Here is a 19,815-nt window from a genome sequence, read left to right as displayed (position 1 = left end):
GCCACACCCAGGAGAATGGGGGACCCTAGACACTTGGCCCATGGAAGACAGAGACCTTGCTGGCAGCAGCACACTCTCCAGCAGGCTGTTCCACTGCAGGTCAGAAATGTTAGGTGCAAAAGAAGGACTGGGAATAGGCACCTTGGTCTATGCAGGGCCTCAGCACATGACAAAACCCCTGCGTGGGACCATCAGTCCTACAGTCATATGCTGTATGATAGAAAGTGTCAGGAAATCTGCACAGCAGCCTTCAAAAAGAGGCAGAGATGGAGATGCCCTGGTGCTGAGCTCCAGGCATGATGCCACTGGGCCACTGTTGTCAACCACCCACGTGAGTGTCCTTCAGCACCTTGGCCCCAGGTGAGTCTAGCTCTCTAAGTCCTAAAAGAAAATGGCACCCCTGAAAGGTCCTTCTAGGGCTCTCCTTGTGCCTGGGCCCTTATGAGATCCTTAGAGAAACTGACAGACATGAGCACATTCATTCCTGGATTCTCCCTGTCCATTCAAGCTAGAAAAACAGCACGGCACAGGGACAGAGCACACTTTCCAGAAGGCAAATGTGGAGCTGCTCCCATCCCCACAAATGCCACAAAGTACATGGGTGCTCCTTGCCCTCAGCACTCAGCCACAGCCTGGAGATTTGCATTCACAGTGAGCATTTACGGTGACCGCAACACATTCCCACAAGGAGGCCATGCCTGGCCAGCTAGCCTTGTCTCGACATGAGTACAACCATCCGTTCCTGGATCCCCTGGAGCAGGAAAATAAATATCCGCTCTGGTGCTTGTGGTCAGCAGGCTCTGGCCTCATGGCCCAACTTGATTCCCTACCAAGTGCTTCGCAGAAGCCCCAAGCACAGTAAGCTGAGTCCCACAGGACTCTTCTCTCCTATTGAGCACAGCCATCCCTGCAGGGAATTCCAGGGCCTGACAAAGTTAGGTGAGTGGTCTGCCGCTCACGCTGCTTCTGGCTCTGAGCTCTGGAGGTCTGAAGTCCCAGGAAGTGGAAGCATCCACAAAAGCCTGACAAGTACTCTGGGATGAGCATTCTAATTTAAAGAACTAGGACAAGGAGCACAATAAAAATTCATCATTGGTTATATCCCGTTTTTAAACTCTTCAAGTTGTAACTATAATAAGATCTGCAAGGGACTCTCACCCTAAGAAACATAACCCTGAAGGTCAACTTCCTGGGCTTTCTCCTCCACCATTTTCCTATAGCAGATACACCCCATGATGGCCACTATCTGGGATTCAATTCCTACTACACAGGCCTCAAGGGAGACCCAGACTTCCAGGCAAAAGAGAACTACAGAACTCATTTTGTCCATCATCTGTCTCTAGAAGGAAAGGAAATGAAAATAAACCAGCCTAAGAGCCTTGTGAATGAGTTCAGAGAAATCTGGGCTTCAAAACCCTGAAGATTCCATGTGAAGCTCAGGAGCCTGGCCTGGCCGATGTTTGTGTTGCACAAAACACATGTGATGGAGCCAAGTCCAAATGAATTGCAACAAGAGGGCCACAGCAAAGTAACCCGGGGAATCAGGCAAATCAAAGGAAACTGATACTGTGCATGAAAAGCCAGCCTGGTCCTTTTTTAGCCTGGCTGAGGAGACAGCCCCTGCCCTGTGCAGAATTTCTGGCCTCCTCCTTTCTGTTCTCTACCCTGAACTAGCCTCTGACTTGAAAGAGCTAATTAAAGCCAAAAGAAAAATCAAAAGCTTGTTATCTGGCTCCATTACTCCCAGCCCCGGCATTAGCCTGTCTCACAAAGTTGTGTTCCCTCTGTTCTCTCCAAGGCTACCATGTGGTGTTAGGACCTGCAGCACTGCAGACATCCATGGTGAACTTGGCTTGCATTGTGGCAGGGAGCAGGAGCAGGACAGCCACCTGCCCATGGCAGTCAGAGAAATCCCTGCAGATGCATTTGCTCCTGGAAACAGAGCCTAAAAGATAGTTGGAGCAAGTTTTCTACAGAAAGCATCAGAGATCACCAACCCCTCTGATCTCAAAAGAATTCTTCTTTAATGAGTTTACAGTATAAACTTAGCCTTTTCTAATCTAGGTTGCATATGTACACAGTTGCAGGGGTATTGAATGTATGTGTGTAAGTATGCATGCATCTGTGTGTGCGTGCGTGCATGTGTGTGCACATGTGTGTGTGCCCCATCCACAAAGGGGACTTGTTCTCAAATGCTGACTATGCCAAGCACTCACAAGATGTGTGACCTTGGACAGTTCATTTGCCTTGCTGTGTCTCAGGGACTCAAATGGGAAATGAAGGCTTAAACCACTGTAATATTCTGCAAGTCTGTCCCCTCTCAGACTCGGGTTGCAATTTAACTGATGTCCTAACAGCACTGAGGGCGGAACATGTAAGAGGTGATTAGGCCATGAGGGCTATGCTCCCGAGTGGATAGATTCTGTTGATAAGAATGGGGCAAGTGTAGGTGCCTCTGGTGTTTTCTCTTCTCTTCTCTTTGTCCTTCACCATGTGACATCCTCTACCATCTGATGACAAAGGAAGAAGGTCCAGATGCAAAAACCTGATGTTGGTCTTTCCAGGCACCCGGGCTATGGGAAATAAATCTCTGCTCGTTATAAGCAGCCCACTGCCACTGCTCTGTCTAGATCCTCTCCATGCCAACGTTACGCTGCACCTTCCCACGACTGAGATCGTGTGCATAACATAAATACACTGGCCTGTCATTGACTGTCTTCATTTGAGAGCACTTCTTGGTCTTCCAAGTTTCTAACCCTGTCTCATAGACCCTCTGGAGTAGATCAATCATTACCTGGAAGGACTCCAGGAGGCATTCCCAAAGGTTACATTGGCAATTAGGACTCTGCAAATGGCAGAATTTCCCAAATTATTTTGCCTGGCTCATATTTGTCCTACTGTTGCTTCCCCACTTAGCCCATGAGACCTCTTCCATTAGGGGTCTCCTGGCTTTTAAGATCTCTAAGAAGAAGTGGGATTTTGCATTTCAGCCCAGACAACTAGGCTGCTTGCCCACCAGAAGCATCCTGAGTCTATACATCAAGGCAGTGATGAACTTTGGTAAGTGTTCCCTCTTCCCACTTCATTACCACCAGCCCAGATCTCATTGGCCAGAGGAATGGTCTCGATTTTCTTTTATTCTCCTCAAATCAAGTGATCACAAGATAGACTGCAAAGTAGGTTGCTATTTTTTAAAGGAAAAATGGAAAGAAGAGTACTGAGAACGTGGAAGGTGCCAATAGCTGGGCCTGCTGCATCACTTAAAGAATGACTGTGGGCAGACCCAGCTAGATAGCTCAGTGGACAGAAGCACCTGCTGAGGAAAGTTTAGGCTAGTGCAGGGATTGTGGTTCCATCCCAGGCACCACATGCCATACCAGCCCCGCCCCCAGAGCAGGCTGAGCCAGGCACAGAGTCCCGGCATGGTGGCGAATGCCTATAATTCCAGTGCTGGGGAGGCTGAAAACAGGAGGATCACTATGAGTCTGAGCTGTGTAGTGAGACCCTGTAACAACCAAATACATAAAAAAAAAGCCAGCAGGCAACAGAAGAGCAGACTTTGAAAGATGAATAGAAGTTAATCCTAGAAAGGAGGTACACCTCACACTGGGTCACAAATAAGCAGGGCTGGAGAGGCAAGATGTCATGAAATTCTACCTGAGGTCACCCTGCAAGATGTCTGTCTTTCCCACTGGTCCTGTGGTCATGAGAAAGCCCCTGGAATCAAAGTAAAGGACATCTCCTGCATAGCACAGGTACACTGCTTTCTGTGTTCCTACAGCACTTCTGCCACCTGGGGCTGCTCTCCGGGTGCTTCTGGACTTTGAGATACTTCTTTTCCATGGCACCATGTACATAAAAGATGCTTAAGAAACATAGCTTACCTCTTAGCTCTTTTCTGCTCTCAATCTGTCATTTCCTAAAGATTAAAAAAACGAGCTGAAAATATAACTCTCCTGAAATCCCACATCCATCCCAAATGTGGCATGAATTCTCTCTGCACTCTTCCATGGCTTTATTCTAACCTCCCAGGAAAGTGATTCACAGGTTTAGGGCATGAGAAAGGTCAGCACATGGCTTGTGCTATGGCGTAATGTAGTCCAAGTTTTACTATGCCTGGTGCCCAGGACACCTACTACGCACACTCCTACTGTTCCCAGCACTCCTTCTCATTACCAGGGAGCCAGTAAGGAACAGAGAACAGTATACCAATGGGAAATGGACATTTCAGCTCCAGCTCTGCCTCTTATGCACTCAGGATACTTGAGCAGTGATGGTCTAAATCCAGAGAGGCCTAAGATGAGATGTACTCAGCCCAGCCACAAAAAGGGCAGGAGGAGGCTATACGGCCAGAGTACCCATCGTCCACGACCCACCATCCCAGCCTCAGGGCCTCCCCAACTCACCGCACTGCTGCAGGGGATGTCCTTCACCTTGAGCCAGGCTAGGTCCAGCGTGCCCTCACCCCGGTAGCAAGACTGTAACCGCTCCTTAATGCGGTCATTGATCTGCTTTAAAATGAAGATACATAGGGCTGACTCATCCAGAGACTTCATTTTCCGCTTCTGGCCCTTTGAGAAGACCGTGTAGAGAAGATCATCCTCTGGATGGACACCCAGGGTCCGGCCAAGCACAGCACCAGCTTTGGATAGGTAGGCAGCCTGCAGCAAGCGGTATTCCACCCCACTGCGCTCACAACCAATGGGCACCTCCACATAAGAGTTGAAGGCCGTGTCCTCTTTGCAAAGTCTTACAAGCTTGGATGTATAAACCTGCTCCTTTGTTGTAGAGCCTGGGGGAGACACCATCTCAGGTTGCAGGGTCAAAAAGTAGACAAAGTTGCCACTGCTGAAGCCATAGACATAGTAGATATCAAAGTCAGGGATGACTGTGAAGGTGTCTGAAGGGATCTTAATCATTGAGGCCACAAACTCATCATGGAAGACGTAAGCAAACATGCCATCTGCTTCAGAGTTTTTGGTCAACTTCCGGCTAGAGATGGTAGGAAAATACTCAGGCTTTCCATCCACTGCTGTGGCAATAAAGAGTTTGTCATCCAGGTTACTGTAGGAGACGATCACCCCAAAAACGGAGCCACTCTCATTAACCCCTGACAAGTAGTGCTCCTTCTTGTGAAAGGGCTCCCCCAACTTGAAGAGATCTTCCAGCCTCAAGAGCTTGCAGATGCCCTGGTACAGGCTCCCACATGCAATCAGCCTGTTCTCTTTGTAGTCGATGAGGAGCATCTTATTCACATTGTTGGTGCTGGTCAGGGGCTCATTGCAGGTCTGAACAATGCGGGGTGGGTAGCACTTGGGGTTGTCATCATCTGGCCCTGTCTGGTGGGTCACCAGGACCTTCAGGTCACTGGAGAGCTTGTAAATCCGGTTGACAGCCCCCAAGTAAATGTGCCCTGTCCTCTCATCCACCACCAGGTGATTGAAGCCCTCAGTGGGCTCCCCTCGGAATGTGACAAAAGACCGCTTCTGGGACAGTGAGGGTGGCTGTCGGGAGAGCAGAGTGGAGGAGCCCATCCCCACCATGAGCAGGTGGGAGAGCAAGCAAGTCCAGTTCCAAGGCATGGCTTTCATTTCAAAGGTGGGTCCTCCCAGTACAGTCGCACTCGGACGCAGCTGCTGTCCCCTTGGAGGGCCAGGATTCAACAGGGCAGTCTCCCCTAGTAGAGAAAAAAACAAATACTGAGATGTGGGGGAACCAGGGCAGGGTTCTATGGCACACCACAGTTTCTCTGGCTGGACTTAGTATACTTTGCATATAAGGTACAGAAATGCCTTGGAGAAAGCTCAGCACCAATGATTGGGCCCCACTGTGGGTGTGTGAGACAGTTACAGCTGACTGGCAGCAGGCCCACGAGGGGACTTTAGTAATAATAGCGCTGGTGTTAATAGTAATGATGGTCATGATTATGATGATGATGACCATCATCATGATAATAGAGATGATGATGATAAGAAATAGTATGTGTCTATTGAGTATGATACTGCACAGGTCATTGCTCTGCACCTTCTGTTGATCGTCTCATTTCATCCTAGCAGGCCCTTTGGTTCTGCATATCTTCCATTCGCCCCTCCATATCCACAGCCCAAACTTCTCTGGGCCAAACGCACTGTCTGCCACGGACTCTACCCCATTGGGCTCCCTGCTCGTGAACTCATGTAGGGACCACCAGCAGGCAGAATCAGCAGAAGCCTAAGGGTAAGGAGACCACTGGCTGGAAGTCTTCCAGTGCTGGCCGAATGGACCTCTCTGCACTGCTTCTCTGTCCCCAGGTTCTGTAGATGATCTCCTACAGGGCCCTGTTTGGCCCTAGAGCTGGTATCGAGGCCTTCATACTGAGCCCAAATACAGCACTGCCCCTGAAGCAACCACCTTTTTATGAAGGGCCTTCTTGTTAATGTTTGCTCAAACAGAAATATGCTATTTACTTCCTGCTGGAGCCCTGAGCAGTGACCTTGGATGTGCCTATTTTTTCACCCCATTTTATAATTAAGGAGGCCGGCTTGAAGAAGTTATGGAATTTTCCTGGATGACAGTGGCAGAGGTGCACTGAAACCCAGGTAGGACATCCAAACTAAGTCCTCATTCTTAGCTCCAAATTGTTCCAGTTGGCCGTGACCTTGAAAGAATGAAGTCGCACAGTGCTTCCTGTTTTCCACACCTACAATTGAACCTTTAGTTCAGGAGTTTCCATTGCAGCTGCTGTCTCTGGTCCGGTGTGTGGACCTACTGCAGGAGGGCTTTGCTTTTGAGCCTCTTCTGCTGCATTGTGTAGTGAAACCAAAAACCCACATCCTCCCTCCCTTCCCACTGTAGTAGCCACCAGGTCCTCTGGGTACACTGCCCAGTTCTAATCCTGAAGTCAGTTTAACAAGGTAGATGCTGGCTGCTTCCCACAGCATGGACTCCACTGAGAGGTTTTCATTAAAGGGGGAGAAAAAAAATACTTCATGATGACAATGCATAGATAGATAGATAGATAGATAGATAGATAGATAGATAGATAGACAGATAAATAGACAGATAAATAGATAGATAGATCCTTGCAGAACAAAATCACTGTCCATTCTAATGGTCTTCATTTCTATTCAGGGTGCTTTCTGCATGTATTTCCTGTATACAGTTCCATATATCTTCCAGTTTGGAAGGTATCAGGGCAGGAATTGCTAATGCTTTATTTGGATGTTTCTCAGCTCTGTGAAATTTCTCTTCCCTGCAAACTCCTCAAAATGATGTAATAGGACAAAGTAGATCACAAGTAACAAAAAAACATCTCACCAGTGAGGAGAAAGCACAAGGTCAGCTAGATACCCAGAGAAGAAAAAAGAAAACAAAATAAACTGCATTTTCAGCCAAAAGCCCAATGAACAATATATATCTTCTCAAATAAACATAAAGAGGATGGAGAAAAGCACCTTTAGCTTGACTTCAACTACCAAATGGAGCCAGACAAACTAAGGGTCTTCATTCATTCACACATGTGATAAATATTTGCTCAGAGCCTATGCAACACATGGAAGACACTGCAGGACCAAAGATGGAGCCCTCAAAGAACTCACAGTCAAGTGAATGTGGTGGTGTGAGGGGATTCTGTCACCTTCTGTGCTGTGCAGCACAGCTTGTTTCATGCCCGCTTATCTGTGCAGGTTGAGTTGACCAAAGCAATGGTTATGGGGGAGTCTAGTGCCCTGCTGGTTGGGCAGAAATTTGTGAGACTGTACTACACCCTGCTGAACCAGGACCCCGGACATGATGCATCGATTTTATGGAAAGAACTCTTCCTATGTCCACAGGGGATTGGATTCAAATGGAAAACCTGCAGATGCAGTCTACGGACAGAAAGAAATTCATAGGAAAGTGATGTCACAAAACTTCATCAACTGCTACACCAAGACCCGCCACATCAATTCACATGCTACCCTGAATGATGGTGTGGTGGTCCAGGTCATGGGACTGCTCTCTAACAACAACCAGGCTTTGCAGAAGTTCGTGCAGATGTTTGTCCTTGCTCCTGAGGGCTCGATTGCAAATAAATCCTATGTTCATAATGCTATCTTCAGATACCAAGATGAGGTCTTTGGTGGCTTTGTCACTGAGCCTCAGGAGGAATCTGAGGAAGAAGTAGAAGAGCCTGAAGAAGGACAGCAGACCCCTGAGGCTGTACTTGATGATTCTGGTACTTTTTATGATCAGACTGTCAGCAGTGACCGGGAAGAACATTTAGAGGAACCCTCTGCTGAACCAGAGCCTGATTCTGAACCAGAACCAGAGCAAGAACCTGCATCTGAAATCCAAGAAGAAAAATTTGAGTCTGTTTGAGAAGAAGCTGCTCCTGAGGATGCTCAGAGGAGTTCTTCTCCAGCACCCACAGACATAGCTCAGACAGTAAGAAGGACTTGCAGACATTTTCTTGGGCATCTGTGACCAGTAAGAACCTTCCTCCTAATGGAGCTGTTCCTGGTACTGGGATACCTCTTCATGTTGTAAAAGTACCAGCATCACAGTCCCAGCCAGAATCTAAACCTGAATCTCAGATTCCACTGCAGAGGCCCCAGAGGGATCAAAGAGTGAGAGAACAATGAATAAGTATTCCTCCCCAGAGGGGACCCAGGCCAACTCGTGAAGCTGGGGAGCAAGGTGATGTTGAACCTCGGAGAATTGTGAGACATCTGGACAGCCACCAGCTCTTTATTGGGAACCTGCCTCATGAGGTGGACAAATCAGAACTCAAAGATTTCTTTCAAAACTATGGGAATGTGGTGGAGCTGCACATAAACAGCAGTGGGAAGCTACCCAAGTTTGGTTTTGTCATGTTCAATGATTCTGAGCCTGTGCAGAAGGACCTTCACAACACGACCATCATGTTCAGAGGTGAAGTCCATCTGAGTGTGGAAGAGAAGACCCGTGCTGCCAGGAAAGGGGACCATCAAGATAGTTGCCTGCAATGACCTGGAGGCCCCTGAGGTTGGCTGGGCAGTGGTGTAAGAGACCCTTCCCATGGAGGAATGGTGCAGAAGTCTGGCTTTGGAGTAGGAAGGGGGAGTGTTCCACAGCAGTAAATCGCTCTTCACCCAGCTTCACCAAGAGAACCCAGCTCCTGTGGACCGGTGAAGTTCTTCAGGCTGCCTTCGGTGGCTGGGAGTGTGACCCCAGTCTGTTATAAACTGCTTCAGTTTGTGTGCCCCCTTCCTTTTTTCTCTTTCTCTTGGCCTTTCAGTCCTTTATTTCCAATTTTGTGGAATGATATTTTAGGAGTAAATGATTTTTAAAGAAGAAAAAAAGCCTAAATTTCCTTGCTTACTTTGCATATACAGACTGGATTTAAAAAAAAAATAACAGCCACTTCCCCAAAGGAATGTGCCACTTATTACTGACATTTGGTATGTTTCATTCATTGGAATATTTCTTATTTATTTTTTACCTGTTTCAAAAGCCTGTGAGAGGTAGAGGATTTGATAAATATTTTGGAGGCGGAAAAAAATCCAAATCATTTCTTTGCAAGTCATCACTCTTCAGATGCTGAAAAATGGTTGTATGGGAAATTTGAAAAACTATTCTCACCGATATGGTTGAAAACCAAATAAATGATATTACTAGAAAAAAAAATCTCATGGTCAAGTCAAGAAGAAGCAATCAGAACTTAAATTAGGGGCCAGCCAAATAGCTCAGCAGATTAAAGCACCTGCTTAGGCAGATGCAGGGACTGGGGTTCAATCCCCAGTTGTGCCATGCCAGCCCTGCCCCTTGGGTGCACTGAGTCAGTGATTGAGACTAGGAGTGGTGGTGCATACCTGTAATCCCAGTGCTTGGGAGGCTGAAAAGAGGAGGATCACTACAAGTCTGATCTGTGTAGTAAAACCCTGTAGATCCTGTACTAAATACACACATTAAAAAAAACCTAACTTCATACACATGGTGAAATAGTGTGAGACACAGGAGAGACTGTTTTGGAGGCTCATGGGAAGAATGAAGCCTCCTCTCTTGGGATGAGGGACCAAGGAGTAGGCTGTGAGGAGCCTTGGAGTGGAATTTAAGCTAAGCCATGCATGACCTTGGAGAAGACATGCAGAGCTGGAAGGCAAAGGCCTTGTGAAGGTTCCACATGACTAAATGGGCAAAGCAATGCAGGGTGCAGACAAAGAAGAGTTGTACCTAATGAACATGGGTCACAGAACAATCAGGTAGAAGTCATTGCTGTAAGAACAAGCCACAAGGCTTGTCACAATGCCCCTGGAAAGGTGAGGCTAAAATTCACAGAGGCAAGGAAAGAATGTGAATGCAAAAGGGAAGAGCAAAGATTCCCAGTGAAGATGCACACTTCTGTCTACACAGCTTGTATGTTTGGCAAAAGATTTTTGGACCAAGAGTCTGTGAGCTCTATGAACACACAGATTCTGTCTTGCTCACTAGTGTCCACAGTACAAAAGCTTTGTCCAGCATCTAGCAAAAGCTTAACAACCATTTCTTGACTGACAAAGAGAGGGCCCAGAATCCAGGAGGAACAACAATATTCATGCAAGGTTCACTACCCCAGGGCCTAAGCAAATGCTGTCACACAGATTAACTCACATGACCATCACAAGTGTTCTGTACAGGCAGATGATTTTCCCTAGTTTTCAGGTAAGGAGATTCTTTAATTCTGCAAAGACATGTAGGAATAAGTGGCAAGGTTAGGGATGAAACATAGGTTTGTACCACTGCAAAATCCATATGCATCCTAGCAATACACAACTCCAGAGCCCAGAATGTACTGCACTTAGAAACCCTTTTTAATTCATATGAGTCTCCAGTACAGAAATCTTAGCATATCACCTCCCAACACCAGGAGAAAACAGGAGTCTCTCTGATCCCCAGAGCCCTTCCTGGTGGGTGACACCTGTCAGTGGGTACTTCTGCATACCTTTGCAAGCACTTGAAACAGGGCTTCTGCCTGGCACAAAGCAGGTCCTTAATAAGCAATAGTAGGTGGTATTGTTATTGTTAATGAGATTGAAATAGGATTAGAGAGATGAGGATTATGATAATGGGATGGCACCTGCTGGGTACTTCTCAGTACAAGTGATAAGGAGTCAAAACCGTTCCCCTTGAATTACTTGTTCAAATCCAAATATCTGAAGGGATGCTAGAATGTTTTTGATCTGAAAGAGATAATCCAGTTTAATGGTTCCCAATCCTTGATTTTAGAGACAAGGAAGGTAATATCCAGAGAGATCAAATGAACCCACAGCATGTGACAAAGTGTATTAAAGATAGAGAGCAGGGAAAGCTCAGGTATCTGACTCGCAGGTCAGTGCTCTTGCCACCACATGTGGCCTCTCCTCTCACTTTATAAACCCACTCTAGCATCTGCTCCCTGGCCTTTGTCCGAAAGCAACTGTTCTTTGGGCACCATATGCTCTGCTGGCTAACATAGCTCTCAAAACAGCTCTGCCAAGAGTGAATTCCAGCAGGGATGGTAATCCTCATTCCAGACAGACAGGTGCAGGTCGAGCCCAGCCACCAACCTTTCTCAGCAGTCCCTGTGTGGGAATGAGCCACGCATGGAGAAGGTGCGCCTGCTACCATACTGTTCCCACTCTCAGAGCACAGCCAATCAACAGTTCTCTAATCTGCATGAGGTGTGACAACAAAGCCTGTAATTATGGATTTACTGAACAGAAAGGTGCCATACTCATTTTCCATTTCCTATTAGGCACTGAAATGAGATGTGATTATGCATCCCAAATTCTCCTCACTCTCATGTAGGGATGGTGCAGTGACTCTGCCCAGAGAGGAGGCAGAGTCAATGCCATTTGATAGGGTAACCAGTCTTGCACTTTTCACCCCAGGAAAAGGGCTAATTAGGAAACAAAAAATGGCGAGACAAAAAAAGAAAGGAATAAAAAAACCATGTGGGTTTCTGATGGCCTCACAGAAGGCCCAGTGGAGTATCACCACAAAGGTGGTCCACTGGTGGCCTCCCACCCCAGCTCAGGACCCACAGGTAGGCAAAACCCTCAATCCTCTGCTATGGAGACCCATCTAAGGCTGCTGCCATCTGCTAAAACTGCAGCTTCCAAAGGAATGTCCCTTCTAGGGCATCAACAATTATAAGAAGCCACCTCAACCTAGGAAGACTCCAATCCAGATTTATATCCTACTTAACATGTCTCTCCAAGATTTTCATTTAACTGATTTCAAAGTAAAGCCTTGGAGTTAGTATTCAGCCCAACTTTCATCCTTAAAGGTAAATGGTGGGATGGAGTCACCCTAAGATTGCCCAGTGGGACACTGAATCAGGTAGGGTAGAAAAGTAGCCAGAGGACAGGAAACCCAAAAGACTCCCAATCAAACCCAAACACATAACACTTGTCTCTTCTTTGAAATAGTTTAATACTGAGTGGTCTCAGGAGAGATGGGACTCATTTTTTAGAAGCCGATCATTTTGATTAAAGCAATTGGGACTGTTTTTGTTTTATATGGCAAGTTTTGAAGAGCTCAAACTAATTTTCATGAAGTACACCATCCTCTTGGGTTTCTGAGTGGAAGAAAGAAAGTTATTATAGAGCAGTTTAAAAAGCAATTATCAGGCTTCTGGGAAGATGGCAGAATGGTGAACAGCAGAAAAACAGCCTCTCTGATATTTGGAACCCAGATACTGGAATATAGCCACATGAGGAAGAGAAAGAGGAGAGAAATGAGTCCTTGGGATCCAACAAGGATCTGAAGCAAAAATTGGAGTCCACAGGAAGAGCAAGGAGAAAAAACACAACACAGAGGAAGAAGGTGGCAACTGTCACTTTCTCCCTGAGCCCAGCTTGTGGTGTACGAGGGGCAGCTTGAGCCTGTGGCTGCGCACTGACTACTGGCAACCCCAGAGGTCTCCCCCAAAAACACACCAGTAGAATGCAGCTGTGGGCATTGCGAACTGCAGTGGGTGGCAAATTATTTAGGTTCAGACATCCCTCAGAAGAGGGTATTGGCCAGTCACTACTTTGGAAAAGGGTCAGCTGATCTCAGAAATCAAAGCAGTTGCAGGTTGGCTCCATCTAGTAGCTCCCCGTGTCAGTGTGAAGTGCAGCTGAGTGCAAACCAGTGGGTGATAATGGACCTGAGTACAAGCCAGAAGCCTGGAGTGTCTTGAGATGAACAACTCAGGTCCAGCCTCACAGCCAGAAATCAGAAGCAGCCTGAACTTTAATGAACTAAAGGTCCAGATTGATCAGGATTATCCATCACCTCTATAATTCTCATGCTGGTCTTTGAGGGTCAATCAACACAGACCTGGATTCTGCTCCTTCTGTCTGCCAGTGACATCAGAGATGCACCCTGAAATGGAAGTCTTTTCTGTTTTTCTTCTTTTCTTTGATTTTTCATTTATTTTATTTTAAGTGGATTTTTTTTCTCTTTTACACGATTGTTCCTGTTTTGAAACAAATGTGAACACTGTATCTAATTTTGTTGTCTTTCTCTGTTTTTATTTGTTTTATTGTTCATTCTTTCATTCCTTTTTTTTTTTTACGGTTCCCCAAAGATTTCATCATCTTCTTTTATCCTCAGCCTTGTTTCTGTTCCCTTTCTGTCCCTCAATGTCTCTTTTTGTTTTCCCATAAGTCATTTTAATTTTTCTCCCTAAGGGTAATAGTGCCATATTGAGGGGTTATTTACTGTATACAATTTTTTAGTTTGTTTTAGATTTTGTTATATAACTACATATCTTGTTCATAAAGTTAAAGGTAGTAAATTAATAGTTATTACAATTTGTCATTTTTAGCCTTTGCTTGATGCTACTATTGACTGCAGTACTTTAGCCAAAATGACATAATTGTTCCAATCAGTTGCTCTTGTATACCAAGACTGAGATTGTGTGAGGGTCATAAATGATACTAAAGTCTAGTGTCAAAGATCCAGAGGATAGGCCAGATGGGCAGCAATTTATCCCCAATAAATTCAAGAGGTGGGATCTCACAACAGATTCAGAAAGCCAGTTACCCTGTGAAGACATCTCTGAAAAGTGAACATTTCTTAAGTTTTCTCAATACTAACAAAAATACCACAAATAATTTACAAGCAGCAATGCAGGAATTAAACTAAAAAAAATAGCAAGATATGGAAGCAAGATGTAACCCCAGACTTTCAGCTGGACAAAGGCAACCCTAGGGAGCAGTGGATGAAATAATTTGAAAGCCACCCACTTGGGCTCTCTAAAGTAGTAAAAGTGGAAGTAACAAAGGACATGAATGGGACTCTAGGAAAAATTCAGATCAAAAATAATTCTCAGATAACAAGAAATTATTAAAATTATTGTTGGAGACCACATATTATTAATTAATTCTAAAGAATAGCTGAGGATGTCTTTATAGCATCTTCTGGTCACACATAAAGCCCTATACCTAGTGACGCTGTGGCACTCATGGTGCAATATAAGACCTGCTAAGGGCCACAAGGATCCTTAAAGAAATGTAGTATAGTAACAGTAGTAAAATTTTCACATGGAGAAAGAAAAAGTTTCCTTATTGAGCACTGTCTTAGGCTTTCAAGAATGCTTTGTTCTTTTACTAGCCATTACTGCTTAGTAATTGCCATTACTGTTCCTGTAATTACTCACTACCCTCTCCTATGCACTGGCTAATAAAAGTTATGGCAAGCAAGAGAGTCCTTGTCTTTGCCCATCCTGAGGCATTGACCTCCCAGCCCCCCCCCCCCGTTATGCATTATTTGTCTCTGTTTCTTATGTTATCCTTTGCCGTACCTCTTGTTATGGTGCACATGGAATTTGGAATTATGGAATTCCAGTTATGGAAAGCATGAATTCTGAACATAGGAAGAAATGGAATTCAAGAGATATGCTCAGATATCCATGAAACTAAGATTTCCCTTGAAAGTGCACATAGCAGAATGAAACAACATCATGGCAGAATATCAGATTCAGGAGACGCAATTGTAGTTACGATCATATAGAAGAAAGATTTCTCAAAAATACCAGGGGACCATGAAGAATCAATCCAACAGCTTCCAGATGGTGCAAAGAAGAATAACATGATTTGATCAGATTCAATGGAAAAGCAGCAGATAGCACAAATGATAGTCGATAAACCAGTTCACAGAAATAATGCTGGAAACTTCCCAAGCATGGAAAAGGAATTTGACACACAGAAAAGTGAGACATTTAGAACTCCATTACACGGGATCAGAACACACATTCTTCTCATCTGTAGACAGGAAGTTCAGTAAAATGCATCGCATACTAGCTCATAGAATATGATTAATTAAATGCAAAGGAACTGAAATTATCCCATGCATATTATCTAACAATAGTGCAATAAAATTGGAAATTGGTGGCAAAAGAAACCACAAAAACTTGATAACTGTGAGCTAAATAAACCTTTCCTTCCTTCATTTTAGATGTTAGGCATTTTTCGTAGCAACAAGAGAAGAGTAACTGAGACACAGTCCTGCAAGGAAAAATTATATCTATGAAATACCATATCAGAAAAAGAGTAAGCTCAAATGAATGACTTAATATGGAATATCAAGCTTCCACAAAAAGGAGAGTAAGTCAAGCTGAAAGCTTGTATGAGGGAAAAAATTATAAAGATCAGAGCAAAAATTAATCCACCTGACACTAAAAAAACCCCACAAAGAATCAATGAATCAAAGAGTTGATTGTCAAACCATTAGGTAACTTTATCAAAAGAAGTAAGACTCAAATCCTTGCAATTAGGAATGAAAAGGGTGAAATCACCACATAAAAGGCAGAAATTCAAAAGGTCATTAATATCTACTTTGAGAATTTGTACTCTAATAAGATGGAAAACACACAAGAAATGGACATACTAAATGATACATACAAATTACAAAATAATGAAGATAGCAAGAACCTATAAATCAAGAACACATAAAAATTCTAAATAATCCAATTGTCAGTCAGTGAAATTGAAGATGTACTTTAAAACTTTAACCAACAAGGAAAAGCCCAGGTTCTGAAGAATTCACTATTGAATTCTACAAGAAATTAAGAGAAGATATAGTGCTATCACTCCTCGAGCTCCTTAATGCAATTGAAAGGGAAGCAATATAGCCAAATACATTCCTGAAAGCAAATATTGCCATGATACCCAAACCAAAGAAGGATATAACCAAAAAAAGAGCTACGGGCCAATCTCCCTAATGAACATAGACACAGAAATCCTCTATAAAATACTGGCAAATAGAATGCAGCAAATCACCAATAAGATTATACACCATGATCAAGTAGGATTCTTCACAGTAATACAGGGATGTCTCAACATAAGGAAATTAATAAATGTAATATACCATATCAACACAGCCATGAACAAAAATCCTATGACCATCTCAACAGATGCAAAAAAAGCATTTGCCAAAGTTCAACACCCATTTGTGATTAAATAAAACCCTATAGAAAATTGAAGTAGGTGGTTATTATCTCAGTCTTATAAAAAGCCATCCATGACAAACCAACAGCCAAAAATCATACTAAATGGTCATAAACTGAAAGCTTTCATTCCAAAATTAGGAACAAGACAAGAATGCCCACTATCACCAGTTTTGTTCTACATATCTCTAAAAACACTAGCCAGACCAATTAGATAATGCTCCAACAGCAGATGACATAACACTCTATAGAGAAGACCCCAAAAATTCCACCAAAAGACTTCTAGATTTAATAACCAAATTCAGTAGCATAGCAGAATAGAAAGTCAACACTCAAAAATCAATAGACTTCCTGTACATGAATAATAAACTTACTAACAGAGAAATTAGAGAAACAATACCTTTCACAATAGCATCTAAAAAGCCCAAATAACAAGGGAATCAATCTGATGAAGGAAGTAAAGTATTCTTACACTGGAAACTATAGTACTCTAAAAAGGGAGATCGAAGAAGATATCAGAAAATGGAAAGATATTTCTTGTTCTTGGGGAGAAAGAACCAATATAGTGAAAATGGTTATACTTCAAAAATTGTTTACATATTTAATTCAATTCCAGTCAAAATAACAATAGCATATTTCACAGAGCCAGATAATCAATCCTAAAATTCATTTGGAAGCAGAAGAGATATAGATTAGCAAAAACAATTCTGGACAACAATGGCAAGGCAGGGGGCATCATAATCCCTGAGTTGAAATTATACTACAAGATACTGTGATAAAAGCAGGTATGGGAAAAAAGAAAATAAAACAGACCCAAGGGCGGGTGGAATAGATTAGAAGATGCAGAAACCTTCAGCCACCTCATTTTTGACAAGGGAGCCAAATACTTTCACTGAAAGAGCGATAGCCTCGTTAAGAAATGGGGCTAGAAAAACTGCCTTTCCATACGCCAAAGATTAGAATTAGACCCAGATCTTTCACCATACACTAAACTTAAGTCAAAATACAACAGAGATCTAAATATTAAAACAGAAACACTAAATTTGCTAGGTAAAAGCAAAGACTTTATGGGGAAAAAAAAAAAACCTCTGTTTGCACAGGAACTATCACAAAGAATTAACAACGGGGATTTCATCTTATTAAAAAGTGTTTGTACAGCAAGAGAAACTACCAACAGAGTGAAGAGACAATCTACAATGTTCAAAAAATTCTTGCAACGTGTTCCTCACATAAAAGAGTACTACCTACAATATATAAAGAACTCAAAAAAGACCCCCCTCAAATTTAAAGACCCAATCCAAAAATGAGCATTTGAAATGAATAGACATTTCTTAGATGAAAAAATACAAACAGCAAATAAATATATGAAAAATGTTCAACATCATTGGTCAGTCAGGAGATGCAAATTAAAACAATGCTCAGATTCAATCTCACTCCAGAAAAAATCGCAATCATCAAGAAATCAACCAATAACATGCTAGCAGCGCTCTTGGGGAAAAAGTAATCCTTCCTCACTGTCAGTAAGAGTGTAGACTGGTGTAAACACTGTGGGATTCAGTGTAGAGTTTCCTTAAAAACTAAAACTAGAGGTTCAGGTTCCATTTGACACATCTATTCTCCTTCTTGCTATCTTCCCAGAAGAATTAAAAGCATCATACCACAGCAATATATGCACATCCATGTTCATAGCAGCACAGTTTATAACAGTTAAGTCTCGGAAACAGCCCAAATGCTCATCAAGTGAATAACTGATAAAGAAGATGTGGTGTGTCTTTTTTTAATGAAATGATGTACCACTATGCCATAAAGAAAGATAAACTTGAGACATTTCTAGGTAAATGGATGCACCTTGAGATCATATTCTTAAGTGAAATAAATTGGACATTGGACACACCTTATGCAAACATGACATGGTTTCGCTAGCATGAAGAACCAAAAGAGTAAATAAGGACCAAAATGTATAATATATATTGTGAAATAGAAATGAAATGTTCAAACAGTAAGGAAAACTAAGGATGGAGGAAGGGGAAAGGAAGAAAGGAAAAGGGAAAAAAAGAACAAGGGAAAATGAATTAGAGCTTTTGTAGATAAGGAGGGGAAGAGGAGCTGAAGAGAGGGGAAATAAATGGGGAAAAAGAATCAAGATATATCATGTAATGTACCAATTCCCTATGATGTATGTTATTGCTATATTTATCTAAAATGCACTTATAATTTTTAAAAAAATAAATAAAAGTAGCAAGGCTAGGGATATCGCTGTGTCATAAGCATCTGCCTGGCAAACACAAGGTCCTGAGTTTGATCTCCAATATGGCAAAATTAATCAATTAATTAAATTAATTAATTGGCAGTTTTCTCACTAAATTCCTTCCAAGTTTATAAGGCATTGTCCTGTACATTTCCTCATTTTATTTATTTATTTATTTATTTATTTATTTATTTATTTATTTTATTTTATTTTTTTGGCAGAACAGGGGATTGAACTCAGGCCCTTGCGCTTGCCAGAGAAGCGCTAATTCCACTGAGCCATCTCCCTGGCCCCGGGATTTAATATTTATATATTCATTTTTTTATGTATTTGATACAGGGTTTCACTACACAGCTAAGATTTTTTTTTTGTAAACAGGTTTTTGTTTTTGTTTTTGTTTGCAGAGCCAGGGATTGGACTCAGGCCCTTGCGCTTAACAGGGAAGCGCTTATTCTACTGAGCCATCTCCCCAGCCCCACAGCTAAGATTTGTAGTGTCCCTGTTTTCAGCCTCCCCAAGGAGCTGGGATTACAGGTGTGTGCCACCACACCCGGACTTGGTCCTCTGCTTAATCCCCCGCTTGGGTAGCACCAGCATGGTCTGTGTTGCCAGGGATTGAACCCTGGTTCCTGCACTTGCCTCAGCAGGCATTTAGTCCGCTAAGCTATCTCGCTGGCCCTATGTATTCATATTTATTTTTGACCCAATATTGTTCTTCTGTACAAATAAGCTTAACCTTTTAGGTCATTTTCAAAAACTGTATTTGTCTTTTTGTTTTGGTGGAACCAGGGGTTGAACTCAGGTCCTTGCACTTGCCAAGTAAGTGCTTATTCCACTGAGCCATCTCCCCAGCCCCAGTAGGTTTTATTTATTTATTTTTTTTGGATGCCTTTTTTTTTTTTAAATCAGAAAAGCTACAGAGGGGTTGAGGAGATAGCTTGGCAGTTTAAGTGCCTGCCTGGCAAGCACAAGGACACAGGTTTGATCCCTGGTACCACATGCTATGCCAGCCCAGTCCCAAAACCAGGCATGGTGGCACCTGCCTATAATTCCAGTGCTGGGGAGGCTGAGACAGGAGACTCACTAGAGTCTGAGTTATGTTGAGGTTCCAGACCTGGAGTGTCTTTTGTTCTATGGTGTCATGTAATTCTATGGCTTTTTAAAACTTTAAAAT

The 19,815-nt window shown here is 43.2% G+C and overlaps 1 protein-coding gene and 1 pseudogene across 2 annotated transcripts in view; one reads left to right on the top strand and one right to left on the bottom strand.

The window, feature by feature from the left end:
* Plxna4 (plexin A4) overlaps positions 1-19,815 on the bottom strand; it is a 446,676-nt gene that overhangs the window by 360,364 nt on the left and 66,497 nt on the right. For both annotated transcript variants that reach the window (XM_004626540.2, XM_023709842.1), the window contains exon 2: positions 4,407-5,677. In XM_004626540.2, coding sequence (XP_004626597.1) covers positions 4,407-5,591 — 1,185 coding nt within the window. In that variant the 5' untranslated portion in view covers positions 5,592-5,677. The remainder of the gene's footprint in view (positions 1-4,406; positions 5,678-19,815) is intronic.
* LOC101574058 lies at positions 7,683-9,077 on the top strand (annotated as a pseudogene).

Source organism: Octodon degus, unplaced genomic scaffold (genome assembly GCF_000260255.1).
Source record: "Octodon degus isolate 3935 unplaced genomic scaffold, OctDeg1.0 scaffold00015, whole genome shotgun sequence".
Classification (NCBI taxonomy): domain Eukaryota; kingdom Metazoa; phylum Chordata; class Mammalia; order Rodentia; family Octodontidae; genus Octodon; species Octodon degus.
Note: the sequence above shows the minus strand (reverse complement) of the source record. Positions and strands in the feature narration are given on the sequence as shown.